This window comes from Coregonus lavaretus, assembly GCF_964263955.1.
Source record: "Coregonus lavaretus genome assembly, chromosome: 26".
In the NCBI taxonomy this organism is placed as follows: domain Eukaryota; kingdom Metazoa; phylum Chordata; class Actinopteri; order Salmoniformes; family Salmonidae; genus Coregonus; species Coregonus lavaretus.
This window is the reverse complement of record NC_140013.1, coordinates 43,107,312-43,125,425: the sequence shown is the minus strand read 5'-3', so window position 1 is coordinate 43,125,425 and position 18,114 is coordinate 43,107,312. Positions and strand designations below refer to the sequence as shown.

The 18,114-nt window shown below is 48.6% G+C and overlaps 1 protein-coding gene across 1 annotated transcript in view; it reads right to left on the bottom strand.

Moving 5' to 3' along the window:
- Positions 1–18,114, bottom strand: part of LOC311102050 (teneurin-4-like) — a gene marked incomplete at both ends in the record, with an annotated part of 156,975 nt that overhangs the window by 91,574 nt on the left and 47,287 nt on the right. Inside the window, 2 exon segments of the mRNA XM_084143265.1 lie at positions 12,823–12,977; positions 17,742–17,974. Of these exon segments, the coding sequence (XP_083999391.1) occupies positions 12,823–12,977; positions 17,742–17,974 (388 nt within the window).

Genomic DNA, 18,114 nt, shown 5'->3' with positions numbered 1-18,114 from the left:
GAGAGAGAGAGAGAGAGAGAGAGAGAGAGAGAGAGAGAGAGAGAGAGAGAGAGAGAGAGAGAGAGAGAGAGAGAGAGAGAGAGAGAGAGAGAGAGAGAGAGAGAGAGAGAGAGAGAGAGAGAGAGAGAGAGAGAGAGAGAGAGAGAGAGAGAGAGAGAGAGAGAGAGAGAGAGAGAGAGTATATCACGGTGACAGTCTACAGAGGAAGATACAGGGTTTTGATCTGGTCACAGAGTGGGTTCAACCTTCAACTGACAATAGTTAAACAATACATCAGCAAAAAATGTAATAAAAACTTCAAATCGCTGACTTGTGGATTAAAACGGCCCGGGGGAAATAGTTTCTAACTGATAAATGTGAAATAAGCTCAGGAAGCCACATTAAATTCCACTTCACGAGCTGATCCCAACAGCTCTGCCTGCCTGCATTCTACAAGCCTCCAGCCTCCAATAAAAACAGAGCTAGCTAGGCCTCCCCTCAACCCAATCACCTTCCACCCATCCCAACCCCAACATAAATAGCTAGGCCTCCCCTCAACCCAATCACCTTCCACCCATCCCAACCCCAACATAAACAGCTAGGCCTCCCCCCAACCCAATCACCTTCCACCCATCCCAACCCCAACATAAATAGCTAGGCCTTCCCCCCATCCCAACCCCAACATAAACAGCTAGACCTTCCCCCCATCCCAACCCCAACATAAACAGCTAGGCCTTCCCCCCATCCCAACCCCAACATATATAGCTAGGCCTCCCCCCATCCCAACCCCAACATATATAGCTAGGCCTTCCCCCCAACCCCAACCTAAATAGTTAGGCCTTCCCCCCAACCCCAACATATATAGCTAGACCTTCCCCCCAACCCAACCCAAACATAAATAGCTAGACCTTCCCCCCAACCCAACCCAAACATAAATAGCTAGACCTTCCCCCCAACCCAACCCAAACATAAATAGCTAGACGCTCCCCCCAACCCAACCCCAACATAAACAGCTAGGCCTCCCCCCATCCCAACCCCAACATAAATAGCTAGTCCTTCCCCCCAACCCAACCCCAACATAAATAGCTAGGCCTTCCCCGCAACTCAACCCCAACATAAATAGCTAGTCCTTCCCCCATCCCAACCCCAACATAAACAGCTAGGCCTTCCCCGCAACTCAACCCCAACATAAATAGCTAGGCCTCCACCCATCTCAACCCCAACATAAATAGCTAGGCCTCCACCCATCTCAACCCCAACATACATAGCTAGGCCTTCCCCCCAACCCCAACCTAAATAGTTAGGCCTTCCCCCCAACCCCAACATAAATAGCTAGACCTTCCCCCCAACCCCAACCTAAATAGTTAAGCCTTCGCCCCAACCCCAACATAAATAGCTAGACCTTCCCCCAACCCCAACATATATAGCTAGGCCTTCCCCCCAACTCCAACATAAATAGCTAGACCTTCCCCCCAACCTCAACATAAATAGCTAGGCCTTCCCCCAACCCCAACATAAATAGCTAGACCTTCCCCCAACCCCAACATAAATAGCTAGACCTTACCCCAACCCCAACATAAATAGCAAGGCCTTGTCCCCCAACCCCAACATATATAGCTAGGCCTTCCCCCCATCCCAACATAAATAGCTAGACCTTACCCCAACCCCAACATAAATAGCAAGGCCTTGTCCCCCAACCCCAACAAAAATAGCTAGGCCTTCCCCCCAACTCCAACATATATAGCTAGGCCTTCCCCCCAACTCCAACATAAATAGCTAGACCTTACCCCAACCCCAACATAAACAGCTAGGCCTTCCCCCCATCCCAACCCCAACAAAAATAGCTAGGCCTTCCCCCAACCCCAACATAAATAGCTAGTGTCACGCTCGTTGACTGAAGACACGGACCAAGGTGCAGCGTGATAAGCATACATACTTTTATTTAACGTACTTAACGACAAAAATAACAAACAAACGATACGTGAAGTCCTGAGGTTATAACACAACAAACCTTTACGGATCAAGATCCCACCAACTAACTGGTGCCAACAGGCTGCCTAAGTATGGACCCCAATCAGAGACAACAAGCTACAGCTGTCTCTGATTGGGAACCACCCTGGCCAACATAGATCAACACGATCTAGAACTAAAACATAGAAAACTAAACAATGAAAATCCACACCCTGTCTCAACATTTAAGAGTCCCCAGAGCCAGGGCGTGACAGCTAGACCTTCCCCCAACCCAATATAAATAGCTAGGCCTTCCCCCAACCCCAACATAAATAGCTAGACCTTCCCCCAACCCTAACATAAATAGCAAGGCCTTGTCCCCCAACCCCAACATAAATAGCAAGGCCTTCCCCCAGCCCCAACATATATAGCTAGGCCTTCCCCCAACCCCAACATATATAGCTAGACCTTCCCTCCAACCCAACATAAATAGCAAGGCCTTGTCCCCCAACCCCAACATAAATAGCAAGGCCTTCCCCCAGCACAACCCCAACATAAATAGCTAGGCCTTCCCCCAACCCCAACATAAATAGCTAGACCTTCCCCCAACCCTAACATAAATAGCTAGACCTTCCCTCCAACCCAACATAAATAGCTAAACCTTCCCCCAACCCCAACATAAATAGCTAGACCTTCCCCCAGCACAACCCCAACATAAATAGCTAGACCTTCCCCCAGCACAACCCCAACATAAATAGCTAGACCGTCCCCCAACCCCAACATAAATAGCTAGACCTTCCCTCCAACCCAACATAAATAGCTAGACCTTCCCCCAACCCCAACATAAATAGCAAGGCCTTGTCCCCCAACCCCAACATAAATAGCTAGACCTTCCCCCAGCACAACCCCAACATAAATAGCTAGACCTTCCCCCAGCACAACCCCAACATAAATAGCTAGACCTTCCCCCAGCACAACCCCAACATAAATAGCTAGACCTTCCCCCAGCACAACCCCAACATAAATAGCTAGACCTTCCCCCAACCCCAACATAAATAACTAGGCCTCCCCCAACCCCAACATAAACAGCTAGACCTTCCCCCAACCCCAACATAAACAGCTAGACCTTCCCCCAACCCCAACATAAATAGCTAGACCTTCCCCCAACATAAATAGCTAGACCTTCCCCCAACCCCAACATAAATAGCTAGGCCTCCCCCAACCCCAACATAAACAGCTAGACCTTCCCCCAACCCCAACATAAATAGCTAGACCTTCCCCCAGCCCCAACATAAATAGCTAGACCTTCCCCCAGCACAACATAAATAGCTAGACCTTCCCTCCAACCCAACATAAATAGCAAGGCCTTGTCCCCCAACCCCAACATAAATAGCAAGGCCTTCCCCCCAACCCCAACATACATAGCTAGACCTTCCCCCAGCACAACCCCAACATATATAGCTAGGCCTTCCCCCAACCACAACATAAATAGCTAGACCTTCCCTCCAACCCAACATAAATAGCAAGGCCTTGTCCCCCAACCCCAACATAAATAGCAAGGCCTTGTCCCCCAACCCCAACATAAATAGCAAGGCCTTGTCCCCCAACCCAACCATATATAGCTAGGCCTTCCCCCCAACCCCAACATAAATAGCTAGGCCTTCCCCCCAACCCCAACATAAATAGCTAGGCCTTCCCCCAACATATATAGCTAGACCTTCCCTCCAACCCAACATAAATAGCAAGGCCTTGTCCCCCAACCCAACCATAAATAGCAAGGCCTTGTCCCCCAACCCCAAACATAAATAGCAAGGCCTTGTTCCCCAACCCCAACCTAAATAGCAAGGCCTTGTCCCCAACCCCAACATAAATAGCAAGGCCTTGTCCCCCAACCCCAACATATATAGCTAGACCTTCCCTCCAACCCCAAACATAAATAGCTAGACCTTCCCTCCAACCCAACATAAATAGCAAGGCCTTGTCCCCCAACCCCAAACATAAATAGCAAGGCCTTGTTCCCCAACCCCAACCTAAATAGCAAGGCCTTGTCCCCAACCCCATCATAAATAGCAAGGCCTTGTCCCCCAACCCAATCCTAACATAAAATACAACACTCAATAGTCTGCCTCAGCCTCTGGCTGAATTCCAAATGGTACTCTATTCCCTATATAATGCACTACTTTTGAACAGTGCAGATATACACTACTCTACTCTTCTCTCTCCTCCTTCTCTCTTATCCTCACAACAAATAAACAGGACAGACAGACAGACAGACAGACAGACAGACAGACAGAGACAGACAGAGACAGACAGAGACAGACTGACAGAGAGAGAGAGAGACAGACAGACAGACAGAGAGACAGACAGACAGACAGACAGACAGACAGACATACAGACAGACAGACAGACAGACAGACAGACAGACAGACAGACAGACGAACAGATAGACAGACAAGAGGTCAGACATAGCAGATACATGGCAGCATCTTACATAGAGCAGAAAATGAACTGACTCAGGGAATGAGAGGAGGATAAGGAGGGGATGATTTTACATGTCTTAAAACCTATTTCCTGTTAACACTGGTGGTTGAATATTTAATGAGTGTGGAGGTGCCGAGGCAGAGGAAGATGAGATGGTATGCTGCCTGGCTGGCAGAGGGGTTTTCACACCGACAGACTGACCAGAGCCCCTCTTCCCCTCTTCACACATGCTGTAACACAATCATACCCAACACCCCCTAACCCCTGACTAAACCCCTCACACACCGACACAGGGACTGTCACTACCACTGGGACAGACTGTCACTACCACTGGGACAGACTGTCACTACCACTGGGACAGACTGTCACTACCACTGGGACAGACTGTCACTACCACTGGGACAGACTGTCACTACCACTGGGACAGACTGTCACTACCACTGGGACAGACTGTCACTACCACTAGGACAGACTGTCACTACCACTGGGACAGACTGTCACTACCACTGGGACAGACTGTCCCTACCACTGGGACAGACTGTCACTACCACTAGGACAGACTGTCACTACCACTGGGACAGACTGTCACTACCACTGGGACAGACTGTCACTACCACTGGGACAGACTGTCACTACCACTGGGACAGACTGTCACTACCACTGGGACAGACTGTCACTACCACTGGGACAGACTGTCACTACCACTGGGACAGACTGTCACTACCACTGGGACAGACTGTCCCTACCACTGGGACAGACTGTCACTACCACTGGGACAGACTCACTACCACTGGGACAGACTGTCACTACCACTGGGACAGACTGTCACTACCACTGGGACAGACTGTCACTACCACTGGGACAGACTCACTACCACTGGGACAGACTGTCACTACCACTGGGACAGACTGTCCCTACCACTGGGACAGACTCACTACCACTGGGACAGACTGTCACTACCACTGGGACAGACTGTCAACACCACTGGGACAGACTGTCCCTACCACTGGGACAGACTGTCACTACCACTGGGACAGACTGTCACTACCACTGGGACAGACTGTCACTACCACTGGGACAGACTGTCACTACCACTGGGACAGACTGTCACTACCACTGGGACAGACTCACTACCACTGGGACAGACTCACTACCACTGGGACAGACTCACTACCACTGGAACAGACTGTCACTACCACTGGGACAGACTCACTACCACTGGGACAGACTGTCACTACCACTGGGACAGACTGTCACTACCACTGGGACAGACTGTCCCTACCACTGGGACAGACTCACTACCACTGGGACAGACTGTCACTACCACTGGGACAGACTGTCACTACCACTGGGACAGACTGTCACTACCACTGGGACAGACTGTCACTACCACTGGGACAGACTGTCACTACCACTGGGACAGACTGTCACTACCACTGGGACAGACTGTCACTACCACTGGGACAGACTGTCACTACCACTGGGACAGACTGTCACTACCACTGGGACAGACTGTCACTACCACTGGGACAGACTGTCACTACCACTGGGACAGACTCACTACCACTGGGACAGACTGTCACTACCACTGGGACAGACTCACTACCACTGGGACAGACTGTCACTACCACTGGGACAGACTGTCCCTACCACTGGGACAGACTGTCCCTACCACTGGGACAGACTCACTACCACTGGGACAGACTGTCACTACCACTGGGACAGACTCACTACCACTGGGACAGACTGTCACTACCACTGGGACAGACTGTCACTACCACTGGGACAGACTGTCACTACCACTGGGACAGACTGTCACTACCACTGGGACAGACTGTCACTACCACTGGGACAGACTGTCACTACCACTGGGACAGACTGTCACTACCACTGGGACAGACTGTCACTACCACTGGGACAGACTGTCACTACCACTGGGACAGACTGTCACTACCACTGGGACAGACTGTCACTACCACTAGGACAGACTGTCACTACCACTGGGACAGACTCACTACCACTGGGACAGACTGTCACTACCACTGGGACAGACTGTCACTACCACTGGGACAGACTGTCACTACCACTGGGACAGACTGTCACTACCACTGGGACAGACTGTCACTACCACTGGGACAGACTGTCACTACCACTGGGACAGACTGTCACTACCACTGGGACAGACTGTCACTACCACTGGGACAGACTGTCACTACCACTGGGACAGACTCACTACCACTGGGACAGACTGTCACTACCACTGGGACAGACTCACTACCACTGGGACAGACTGTCACTACCACTGGGACAGACTGTCCCTACCACTGGGACAGACTGTCCCTACCACTGGGACAGACTCACTACCACTGGGACAGACTGTCACTACCACTGGGACAGACTGTCACTACCACTGGGACAGACTGTCACTACCACTGGGACAGACTGTCACTACCACTGGGACAGACTGTCACTACCACTGGGACAGACTGTCACTACCACTGGGACAGACTGTCACTACCACTGGGACAGACTGTCACTACCACTGGGACAGACTGTCACTACCACTGGGACAGACTGTCACTACCACTGGGACAGACTCACTACCACTGGGACAGACTGTCACTACCACTGGGACAGACTGTCACTACCACTGGGACAGACTGTCACTACCGCCGGGACAGACTGTCACTACCACTGGGACAGACTGTCACTACCACTGGGACAGACTGTCACTACCACTGGGACAGACTGTCACTACCACTGGGACAGACTCACTACCACTGGGACAGACTGTCACTACCACTGGGACAGACTGTCACTACCACTGGGACAGACTGTCACTACCACTGGGACAGACTGTCACTACCACTGGGACAGACTGTCACTACCACTGGGACAGACTGTCACTACCACTGGGACAGACTGTCACTACCACTGGGACAGACTGTCACTACCACTGGGACAGACTGTCACTACCACTGGGACAGACTGTCACTACCACTGGGACAGACTGTCACTACCACTGGGACAGACTGTCACTACCACTGGGACAGACTGTCACTACCACTGGGACAGACTGTCACTACCACTGGGACAGATTCACTACCACTGGGACAGACTGTCACTACCACTGGGACAGACTGTCACTACCACTGGGACAGACTCACTACCACTGGGACAGACTGTCACTACCACTGGGACAGACTGTCACTACCACTGGGACAGACTCACTACCACTGGGACAGACTCACTACCACTGGGACAGACTGTCACTACCACTGGGACAGACTGTCACTACCACTAGGACAGACTGTCACTACCTCTAAAACCATCTAGTTGTATTATAACCCTCTGGATGATGAACTCCCTCTAAAACCATCTAGTTGTATTATAACCCTCTGGATGATGAACTCCCTCTAAAACCATCTAGTTGTATTAGTAAGCTCTCTTGTTTGACAATAGCCTGGCCCTTCACCATAAGCTTTCCCTCCAGATTCTGTTATTATCAATGTGATGCCTGTCTAGAGAAAATAAGTAATCCTACACTCTGTTTGAATAGCCTATCTGTGTCTGAAATGGTAGCCTATTCACTATATAGTGCACTACTTTTGAACAAAGCCCTATGGGCCCTGTTAATAAGTAGTGCACTAACAGATTTGAACCGAACTGAACGTGCGTCATCATTGTCACGACAGTCTTGATAAAGCTTTCTGTCTGAAGCTTTCTGTAACACCCTTGAAGTGGGAATGTGGTATAGTGATCTTATTCCAGGACATGATTTTCCCTGCTATATAACTTTGAACTCAGCAGGGGAGAACAGACATAAAGAATGCCATAGACCTTTGTAAAAACACATTAAAAATATTTCTCGCTGGAGTCAAACTATTAACCTTCTGCATAACAACAACAAAAAACGGTTAGGAAAACGGAGGCCTAATTTGAAAGGCAAATACTAAACCGAGGGAGGAGGAAAGAAAAGACTAGAGGTCATTGGACCAAACACATTCCATAGAAAGAAAAAGACCAGAGGTCATTGGACCAAACACATTCCATAGAAAGAAAAAGACCAGAGGTCATTGGACCAAACACGTTCCATAGAAAGAAAAGACTAGAGGTCATTGGACCAAACACGTTCCATAGAAAGAAAAGACTGGAGGTCATTGGACCAAACACGTTCCATAGAAAGAAAAAGACCAGAGGTCATTGGACCAAACACATTCCATAGAAAGAAAAAGACCAGAGGTCATTGGACCAAACACGTTCCATAGAAAGAAAAGACTGGAGGTCATTGGACCAAACACGTTCCATTGAAAGAAAAAGACCAGAGGTCATTGGACCAAACACGTTCCATAGAAAGAAAAGACCAGAGGTCATTGGACCAAACACATTCCATAGAAAGAAAAAGACCAGAGGTCATTGGACCAAACACGTTCCATAGAAAGAAAAGACCAGAGGTCATTGGACCAAACACGTTCCATAGAAAGAAAAGACTAGAGGTCATTGGACCAAACACGTTCCATAGAAAGAAAAGACTAGAGGTCATTGGACCAAACACGTTCCATAGAAAGAAAAAGACTAGAGGTCATTGGACCAAACACATTCCATAGAAAGAAAAAACTAGAGGTTATTGGACCAAACACGTTCCATAGAAAGAAAAAACCAGAGGTCATTGGACCAAACACGTTCCATAGAAAGAAAAAACCAGAGGTCATTGGACCAAACACATTCCATAGAAAGAAAAAACCAGAGGTCTTTGGACCAAACACGTTCCATAGAAAGAAAAGACCAGAGGTCATTGGACCAAACACGTTCCATAGAAAGAAAAGACTGGAGGTCATTGGACCAAACACGTTCCATAGAAAGAAAAGACCAGAGGTCATTGGACCAAACACGTTCCATAGAAAGAAAAGACTAGAGGTCATTGGACCAAACACGTTCCATAGAAAGAAAAGACCAGAGGTCATTGGACCAAACACGTTCCAGAGAAAGAAAAAGACCAGAGGTCATTGGACCAAACACATTCCATAGAAAGAAAAAACCAGAGGTCATTGGACCAAACACGTTCCATAGAAAGAAAAGACCAGAGGTCATTGGACCAAACACGTTCCATAGAAAGAAAAGACTGGAGGTCATTGGACCAAACACGTTCCATAGAAAGAAAAGACCAGAGGTCATTGGACCAAACACGTTCCATAGAAAGAAAAGACTAGAGGTCATTGGACCAAACACGTTCCATAGAAAGAAAAGACCAGAGGTCATTGGACCAAACACATTCCATAGAAAGAAAAAACCAGAGGTCATTGGACCAAACACGTTCCATAGAAAGAAAAGACCAGAGGTCATTGGACCAAACACGTTCCATAGAAAGAAAAGACTGGAGGTCATTGGACCAAACACGTTCCATAGAAAGAAAAGACCAGAGGTCATTGGACCAAACACGTTCCATAGAAAGAAAAGACTAGAGGTCATTGGACCAAACACGTTCCATAGAAAGAAAAGACCAGAGGTCATTGGACCAAACACGTTCCAGAGAAAGAAAAAGACCAGAGGTCATTGGACCAAACACGTTCCATAGAAAGAAAAAACCAGAGGTCATTGGACCAAACACGTTCCATAGAAAGAAAAAACCAGAGGTCATTGGACCAAACACGTTCCATAGAAAGAAAAGACTAGAGGTCATTGGACCAAACACGTTCCAGAGAAAGAAAAGACGCCAGCATATTATATCTCTGTTCACAGCAAAAACCACCAGTAATTCAGCAAATAATTAGTTTAATTTAAGAAATCTGTTCCCAAGTATTCCCACAAATACAGAAAGAGACTTGTGATGGTGTCTCAATGTGGCAGGCAGGTAGCTTAGTGTCTCAATGTCATCAAGGGATTATTATTGCTATTTTCAAATACAATCTATTTTTGGGGCAAAGTTGTGGTCAATTTTCAGTGTACAAATTATTATAATTATTTTCCGGACCCTCGACCTGAATCCGGTCTCCAGATGAATGTCTAAAGTGAGACGCAGGGTGAAAGGAAGGATGGGGACTGTTTCAAGTAGTAGCTATGTGTGTGTGTGTGTGTGTGTGTGTGTGTGTGTGTGTGTGTCTGTGTGTGTGTGTGTGTGTGTGTGTGTGTGTGTCTGTGTGTGTGTGTGTGTGTGTGTGTGTGTGTCTGTCTGTGTGTGTGTGTGTGTGTGTGTGTGTGTGTGTGTGTGCGTGCGTGCGTGCGTGCGTGCGTGCGTGCGTGCGTGCGTGCGTGCGTGCGTGCGTGCGTGCGTGCGTGCGTGCGTGCGTGTGTGTGTGTGTGTGCGTGTGTGTGTGTGTGTGTGTGTGCGCGTGTTTGAAGTGGTAGGAGCTCGCTGTGTGCCTGGGATGCATATTTAATGGTTGTTTTTTACTGAGTGTCTCTTCTCAGTGAAGTTAGCTGCAGTCAGTCTGCCTGTATCTCCCCTGGCTCTGGCAGGAGGCCACAGGGGAGTGGGGGGTAGGGCAGCTGAGGGAGTGTGTGTGTTTGTGTATCCCTGAGGGTTAGTGCTGGGCAGCTGGGAGCTCTCTGCTCTGACTACATCCCTTCACACACACACACACACACACACACACACACACACACACACACACACACACACACACACACACACACACACACACACACACTCCTGGTCTCCACTGGCAGCTGAGGCCCCTGAGGATCGGTTAGCTGTGAGCCACAAATGACCCTGACTGGCTCTCGTACAGCAGGGCTGCGTCCCAAAGGGAACGCTATTCCCTTTATAGTGCACTACTTTAGACCAGGGTCCATGGGGCATTTGGAGCTATTTTGGACGCATCCCAGGACAGAGCAGACAGTGCTTACAGTCTGCAAACAAATCACCAGCAGTAGACAGACAGACTAAAGGTCAAAGGCTGGTTCAGACAGACAGACAGACAGACAGACAGACAGTACACGGTCGACAGGCTAAAGGTCAAAGGCTGGTTCAGACAGACAGACAGACAGACAGACAGACAGACAGTACACGGTCGACAGGCTAAAGGTCATAAGCTGGTTCAGACAGACAGACAGACAGACAGTACACGGTCGACAGGCTAAAGGTCAAAGGCTGGTTCAGACAGACAGACAGATAGACAGACAGTACACGGTCGACAGGCTAAAGGTCATAGGCTGGTTCAGACAGACAGACAGACAGACAGACAGTACACGGTCGACAGGCTAAAGGTCAAAGGCTGGTTCAGACAGACAGAACACGGTCGACAGGCTAAAGGTCATAGGCTGGTTCAGACAGACAGACAAACAGACAGTACACGGTCGACAGGCTAAAGGTCATAGGCTGGTTCAGACAGACAGACAGACAGACAGTACACGGTCGACAGGCTAAAGGTCAAAGGCTGGTTCAGACAGACAGACAGACAGACAGTACACGGTCGACAGGCTAAAGGTCATAGGCTGGTTCAGACAGACAGACAGATAGACAGACAGTACACGGTCGACAGGGTAAAGGACATAGGCTGGTTCAGACAGACAGTATTTAACCAGGATAGTCCACTCAGTAATAATTACCACTGTTTTCCAGGGTATCGTCTTCAACAATCAGTATCCTCTGTTTTTTTCTAGAAAGGCAGTGAAGGCCGTAAGAAGGGAGGAGAGAGACAGAAGTCTAAAAAGGTATTTCAGAGAAGAGGAGGTCACCATTGTTGAGATGAATCACAGCTAACAATAATCAGGACCCTGGAATGAGCCATGCAGTCTCTCCTCTGATCAGCCATATTGCTGCCTGTTGCTAGGCAGATGTGCAACGTGACAGAACCACCAGAGATTGGTCATCACGCGCACACACACACACACACACACACACACAGTCTTGTACAACTAACCGTGTGGAGATAGACAATTCAGTCCCATTCAAAATCCTATTTTTACTAACTCCTAAACCTAAACCTAAACCTAAACCTAAACCTAAACCTAAACCTAACCCTAACACTAATTCTAACCTTAACCCTAAACACCCTAGAAATAGCATTTGACCTTGTAGGGACTAACAAAATGTCCCCAGTTGGTTAATGTTTTGTTCGGTTACTATTCTTGTGGGGACTTCTGGACTTCAAGTATAGTTAAACACATGCACTCACTCAAACACACACACACACACACACACACACACACACACACACACACACACACACACAGCCTGAGGGTGCGGTGACCTCACCTCAACACCATGTCCTTGCCAGTGTCTTTGTCTGGTGTGGCAGTCTGCTGGTCTGTGTGTGTTCACTGTGTGTGTTCACTGTGTGTGTGTGTCTATATGTGTGTGTAGGTAAGAGAGAGAGAGAGGTCAGAGGTCAGCAGTCTCATCGCCCACACACATCTGGGCAAACTGCAACCTCCAGGGACATGCCATCACTACTGTGTCGGTCTGTGTACCTGAGAGATGTCCATGACAGCATCACAGCTGAGAGGTCGTGCGGAGGTCAGGTCGTTGAACCCCAGCAGGGTAGAGATGATCCCGTTCTGGTCAATTCGTCTAATCATGGTCCCGTCCACAAAGAAGATCACTCCATACTTATCCACTGTGATACCTGGTGGAGAGATGGAGGGTTGGAGGATGGAGGGATGGAGGGGTGGAGGATGGAGGGATGGAGGGGTGGAGGGATGGAGGGATGGAGGGGTGGAGGGATGGAGGGGTGGAGGGGTGGAGGGATGGAGGGGTGGAGGGGTGGAGGGATGGAGGGATGGAGGGGTGGAGGGGTGGAGGGGTAGAGGGATGGAGGGATGGAGGGGTGGAGGATGGAGGGGTGGAGGGATGGAGGGGTGGAGGGGTGGAGGGATGGAGGGGTGGAGGGGTAGAGGGATGGAGGGGTGGAGGGGTGGAGGGATGGAGGGGTGGAGGGGTGGAGGGGTAGAGGGATGGAGGGGTGGAGGGATGGAGGGGTAGAGGGATGGAGGGATGGAGGGATGGAGGGGTGGAGGGATGGAGGATGGAGGGATGGAGGGGTGGAGGATGGAGGGGTGGAGGGGTGGAGGGGTGGAGGGATGGAGGGGTGGAGGGGTGGAGGGATGGAGGGGTGGAGGGGTAGAGGGATGGAGGGGTGGAGGGATGGAGGGGTGGAGGGGTGGAGGGATGGAGGGATGGAGGGGTCGAGGGGTGGAGGGGTGGAGGGATGGAGGGGTGGAGGGATGGAGGGGTGGAGGGGTGGAGGGATGGAGGGGTGGAGGGGTGGAGGGATGGAGGGATGGAGGGGTGGAGGGATGGAGGGGTGGAGGGATGGAGGGGTGGAGGGGTGGAGGGGTGGAGGGATGGAGGGATGGAGGGGTGGGGGGATGGAGGGATGGAGGGGTGGAGGGGTGGAGGGATGGAGGGGTGGAGGATGGAGGGGTGGGGGGATGGAGGGATGGAGGGGTGGAGGGGTGGAGGGATGGAGGGATGGAGGGGTGGAGGGATGGAGGGGTGGAGGGGTAGAGGGGTGGAGGGGTGGAGGGGTGGAGGGGTGGGACATTGTTAGTTCTAAGTACATTTCTACTGGTACTATTACATTGTTGCAATACATGTGCTTTTATTACAGTTGTTGATTTATGGTCAGTTTATGTTTTATCTATTGTAAATCAATGTACTTTGTACTTACTGTAAGTGTAAGGTGCATTGTATTGCACTAGCTTTTTATGAAATGTGCTAAATAAACAAAAACAGTTTGATTTGATTGATCTACAGTGGGGAAAAAAAGTATTTAGTCAGCCACCAATTGTGCAAGTTCTCCCACTTAAAAAGATGAGAGAGGCCTGTAATTTTCATCATAGGTACACGTCAACTATGACAGACAAATTGAGGAAAAAAAATCCAGAAAATCACATTGTAGGATTTTTAATGAATTTATTTGCAAATTATGGTGGAAAATAAGTATTTGGTCACCTACAAACAAGCAAGATTTCTGGCTCTCACAGACCTGTAACTTATTCTTTAAGAGGCTCCTCTGTCCTCCACTCGTTACCTGTATTAATGGCACCTGTTTGAACTTGTTATCAGTATAAAAGACACCTGTCCACAACCTCAAACAGTCACACTCCAAACTCCACTATGGCCAAGACCAAAGAGCTGTCAAAGGACACCAGAAACAACATTGTAGACCTGCTCCAGGCTGGGAAGACTGAATCTGCAATAGGTAAGCAGCTTGGTTTGAAGAAATCAACTGTGGGAGCAATTATTAGGAAATGGAAGACATACAAGACCACTGATAATCTCCCTCGATCTGGGGCTCCACGCAAGATCTCACCCCGTGGGGTCAAAATGATCACAAGAACGGTGAGCAAAAATCCCAGAACCACACGGGGGGACCTAGTGAATGACCTGCAGAGAGCTGGGACCAAAGTAACAAAGCCTACCATCAGTAACACACTACGCCGCCAGGGACTCAAATCATGCAGTGCCAGACGTGTCCCCCTGCTTAAGCCAGTACATGTCCAGGCCCGTCTGAAGTTTGCTAGAGTGCATTTGGATGATCCAGAAGAGGATTGGGAGAATGTCATATGGTCAGATGAAACCAAAATAGAACTTTTAGGTAAAAACTCAACTCGTCGTGTTTGGAGGACAAAGAATGCTGAGTTGCATCCAAAGAACACCATACCTACTGTGAAGCATGGGGGTGGAAACATCTTGCTTTGGGGCTGTTTTTCTGCAAAGGGACCAGGACGACTGATCCGTGTAAAGGAAAGAATGAATGGGGCCATGTATCGTGAGATTTTGAGTGAAAACCTCCTTCCATCAGCAAGGGCATTGAAGATGAAACGTGGCTGGGTCTTTCAGCATGACAATGATCCCAAACACACCGCCCGGGCAACGAAGGAGTGGCTTCGTAAGAAGCATTTCAAGGTCCTGGAGTGGCCTAGCCAGTCTCCAGATCTCAACCCCATAGAAAATCTTTGGAGGGAGTTGAAAGTCTGTGTTGCCCAGCGACAGCCCCAAAACATCACTGCTCTAGAGGAGATCTGCATGGAGGAATGGGCCAAAATACCAGCAACAGTGTGTGAAAACCTTGTGAAGACTTACAGAAAACGTTTGACCTGTGTCATTGCCAACAAAGGGTATATAACAAAGTATTGAGAAACTTTTGTTATTGACCAAATACTTATTTTCCACCATAATTTGCAAATAAATTCATTAAAAATCCTACAATGTGATTTTCTGGAGAAAAACTATCTCATTTTGTCTGTCATAGTTGACGTGTACCTATGATGAAAATTACAGGCCTCTCTCATCTTTTTAAGTGGGAGAACTTGCACAATTGGTGGCTGACTAAATACTTTTTTTCCCCACTGTATGTTGCTATTGGTCAGACTGTATTGGCAGCTATTGGTCAGACTGTATTGGCTGCTATAGGTCAGACTGTATTGGCTGCTATTGGTCAGACTGTATTGGCTGCTATTGGTCAGACTGTATTGGCTGCTATTGGTCAGACTGTATTGGCTGCTATAGGTCAGACTGTATTGGCTGCTATTGGTCAGACTGTATTGGCTGCTATTGGTCAGACTGTATTGGCTGCTATTGGTCAGACTGCATTGGCTGCTATAGGTCAGACTGTATTGGCTGCTATTGGGGTATTCAGACTGTATTGGCTGCTATAGGGGTATTCAGACTGTATTGGTTGCTATAGGGGTATTCCGACTATTGGTTGCTATAGGGGTATTCCGACTATTGGTTGCTATAGGGGTATTCCGACTATTGGTTGCTATAGGGGTATTCCGACTATTGGTTGCTATAGGGGTATTCCGACTATTGGTTGCTATAGGGGTATTCCGACTATTGGTTGCTATAGGGGTATTCCGACTATTGGTTGCTATAGGGGTATTCCGACTATTGGTTGCTATAGAGGTATTCCGACTATTGGTTGCTATAGGGGTATTCAGACTATTGGTTGCTATAGGGGTATTCAGACTATTGGTTGCTATAGGGGTATTCAGACTATTGGTTGCTATAGGGGTATTCCGACTGTATTGGCTGCTATAAACCCTGTAAACAGACATGGAGGTCCTGGTGAATCACAATACTTTGTAAACAGACATGGAGGTCCTGGTGAATTACAATTATCTGTTCCCAGTTGTTCCCTGATGAAAGGCTTTCTGGGCAGTGGGCTTGTTTCAGGGTTATTTGTGAACGTGATGAATCACTGTGTGTGTGTGTGTGTGTGGGGGGGGGCTCTCAGGTCTACAAACACACACACACACACACACACACACACACACACACTGCTTAACGCTTCCTGATCCTCCACTCCTTTTTCAAGGTTCAGAGAGGGCTGGCTGTTTGTAGGCCTGAGAGAGAGAGAACATGTTATCCAATATAATCCAATGTGTCAAACATGAAGTGTATTGATCTGGTCTAATCCAGCTATGTTTAACCCATCAGTAACCTTGAACTAGCAGTAACCTTACACTGAAGTCTACCCGACCATATCAGTAGTTTCGGAGTGTAAGGGAATCAACCACATGACATGGTTGGTCCTCTGTAGCTCAATTGGTAGAGCACGGCGCTCATAACGCCAGGGTAGTGGGTTCGATTCCCGGGACCACCCATACCTAAAAAAGTATGCACGATGACTGTAAGTCGCTTTGGATAAAAGCGTCTGCTAAATGGCATATTATATGATCTTTCAACAGTCCTTTTTTCCGGCTCCAATATGCACCTCCTGTGTTGTGTTATATGTAATGTAATAACCATACCTTGTGGGTTGGTGAGCGTTGCCTCCACAACCACTTGTTTTATGATATAGTTAGGTTACACTCTTGGGAAAAAGGGTTCCGAAAGGATTCTTCGGCTGTCCCCATAGGAGAACACTTATTTTGGTTCCAGGTATAACTCTTTTGGGTTCCATTTAGAACCCTCTATGTAAAGGATTCTACCTGGAACCAAAAAGGGTTCTACCTGGAACCAAAAAGGGTTCTTCAAAGGGTTCTCCTACCGGGGACATCCGAATAACCATTTTAGGTTCTAGACAGCACCTTTTCTTTCTAAGAGTGTAGGTTAATGCTTGCTTCGGCAGCACATATACTACAATTGGAACGATACAGAGGAGATTAGCATGGCCCCTGCGCAAGGATGACATGCAAATTCGTGAAGCGTTCCTTTTTTTAACCTGGGATAGGATAAAGTAATCCTTCTACCCCCCCCTTCCCCACCCCCCCTTCCCCCACCCCACCCCCCCAAAAAAACAAAAAAACATTGTAAAGTGGTTGTCCCACTGGCTATAAGGTGAATGCACCAATTTGTAAGTCGCTCTGGATAAGAGCGTCTGCTAAATGACGTAAATGTAAAAATGTTAATGTAAATGTTAATATTTATGTGATGTCCATACCTCGTGGGTTGGTGAGCGTTGCCTCCACAGCCTTGCCCCCATCTCCACACCGTGTCTCGTCGTAGGGCAGACACTGGTCTCCAGTCCCCGCCACCAGCTCCAGGTTCTTGGCCACGTCTTTCACGGCGCTCAGAGACTTCACCTTGAACACCTTCCTACTGCTGGTGTCTGACAGGTAGACGGCCCCGGACACAGGACTACTGGCCAGGTAGTACTTATGGGCCGGGCTGTTGCTGGAGGGACGAGTGAGAAAAGGGAAGATCATCAGTCAAGCTGGGAGGGATGCAATGCCTTCAATAGAACTACTACCTAATATCTGGATGTATCCCAAATAGCACCCACATTCCCTTTATGGGCCCTGTTCAAAGGTAGT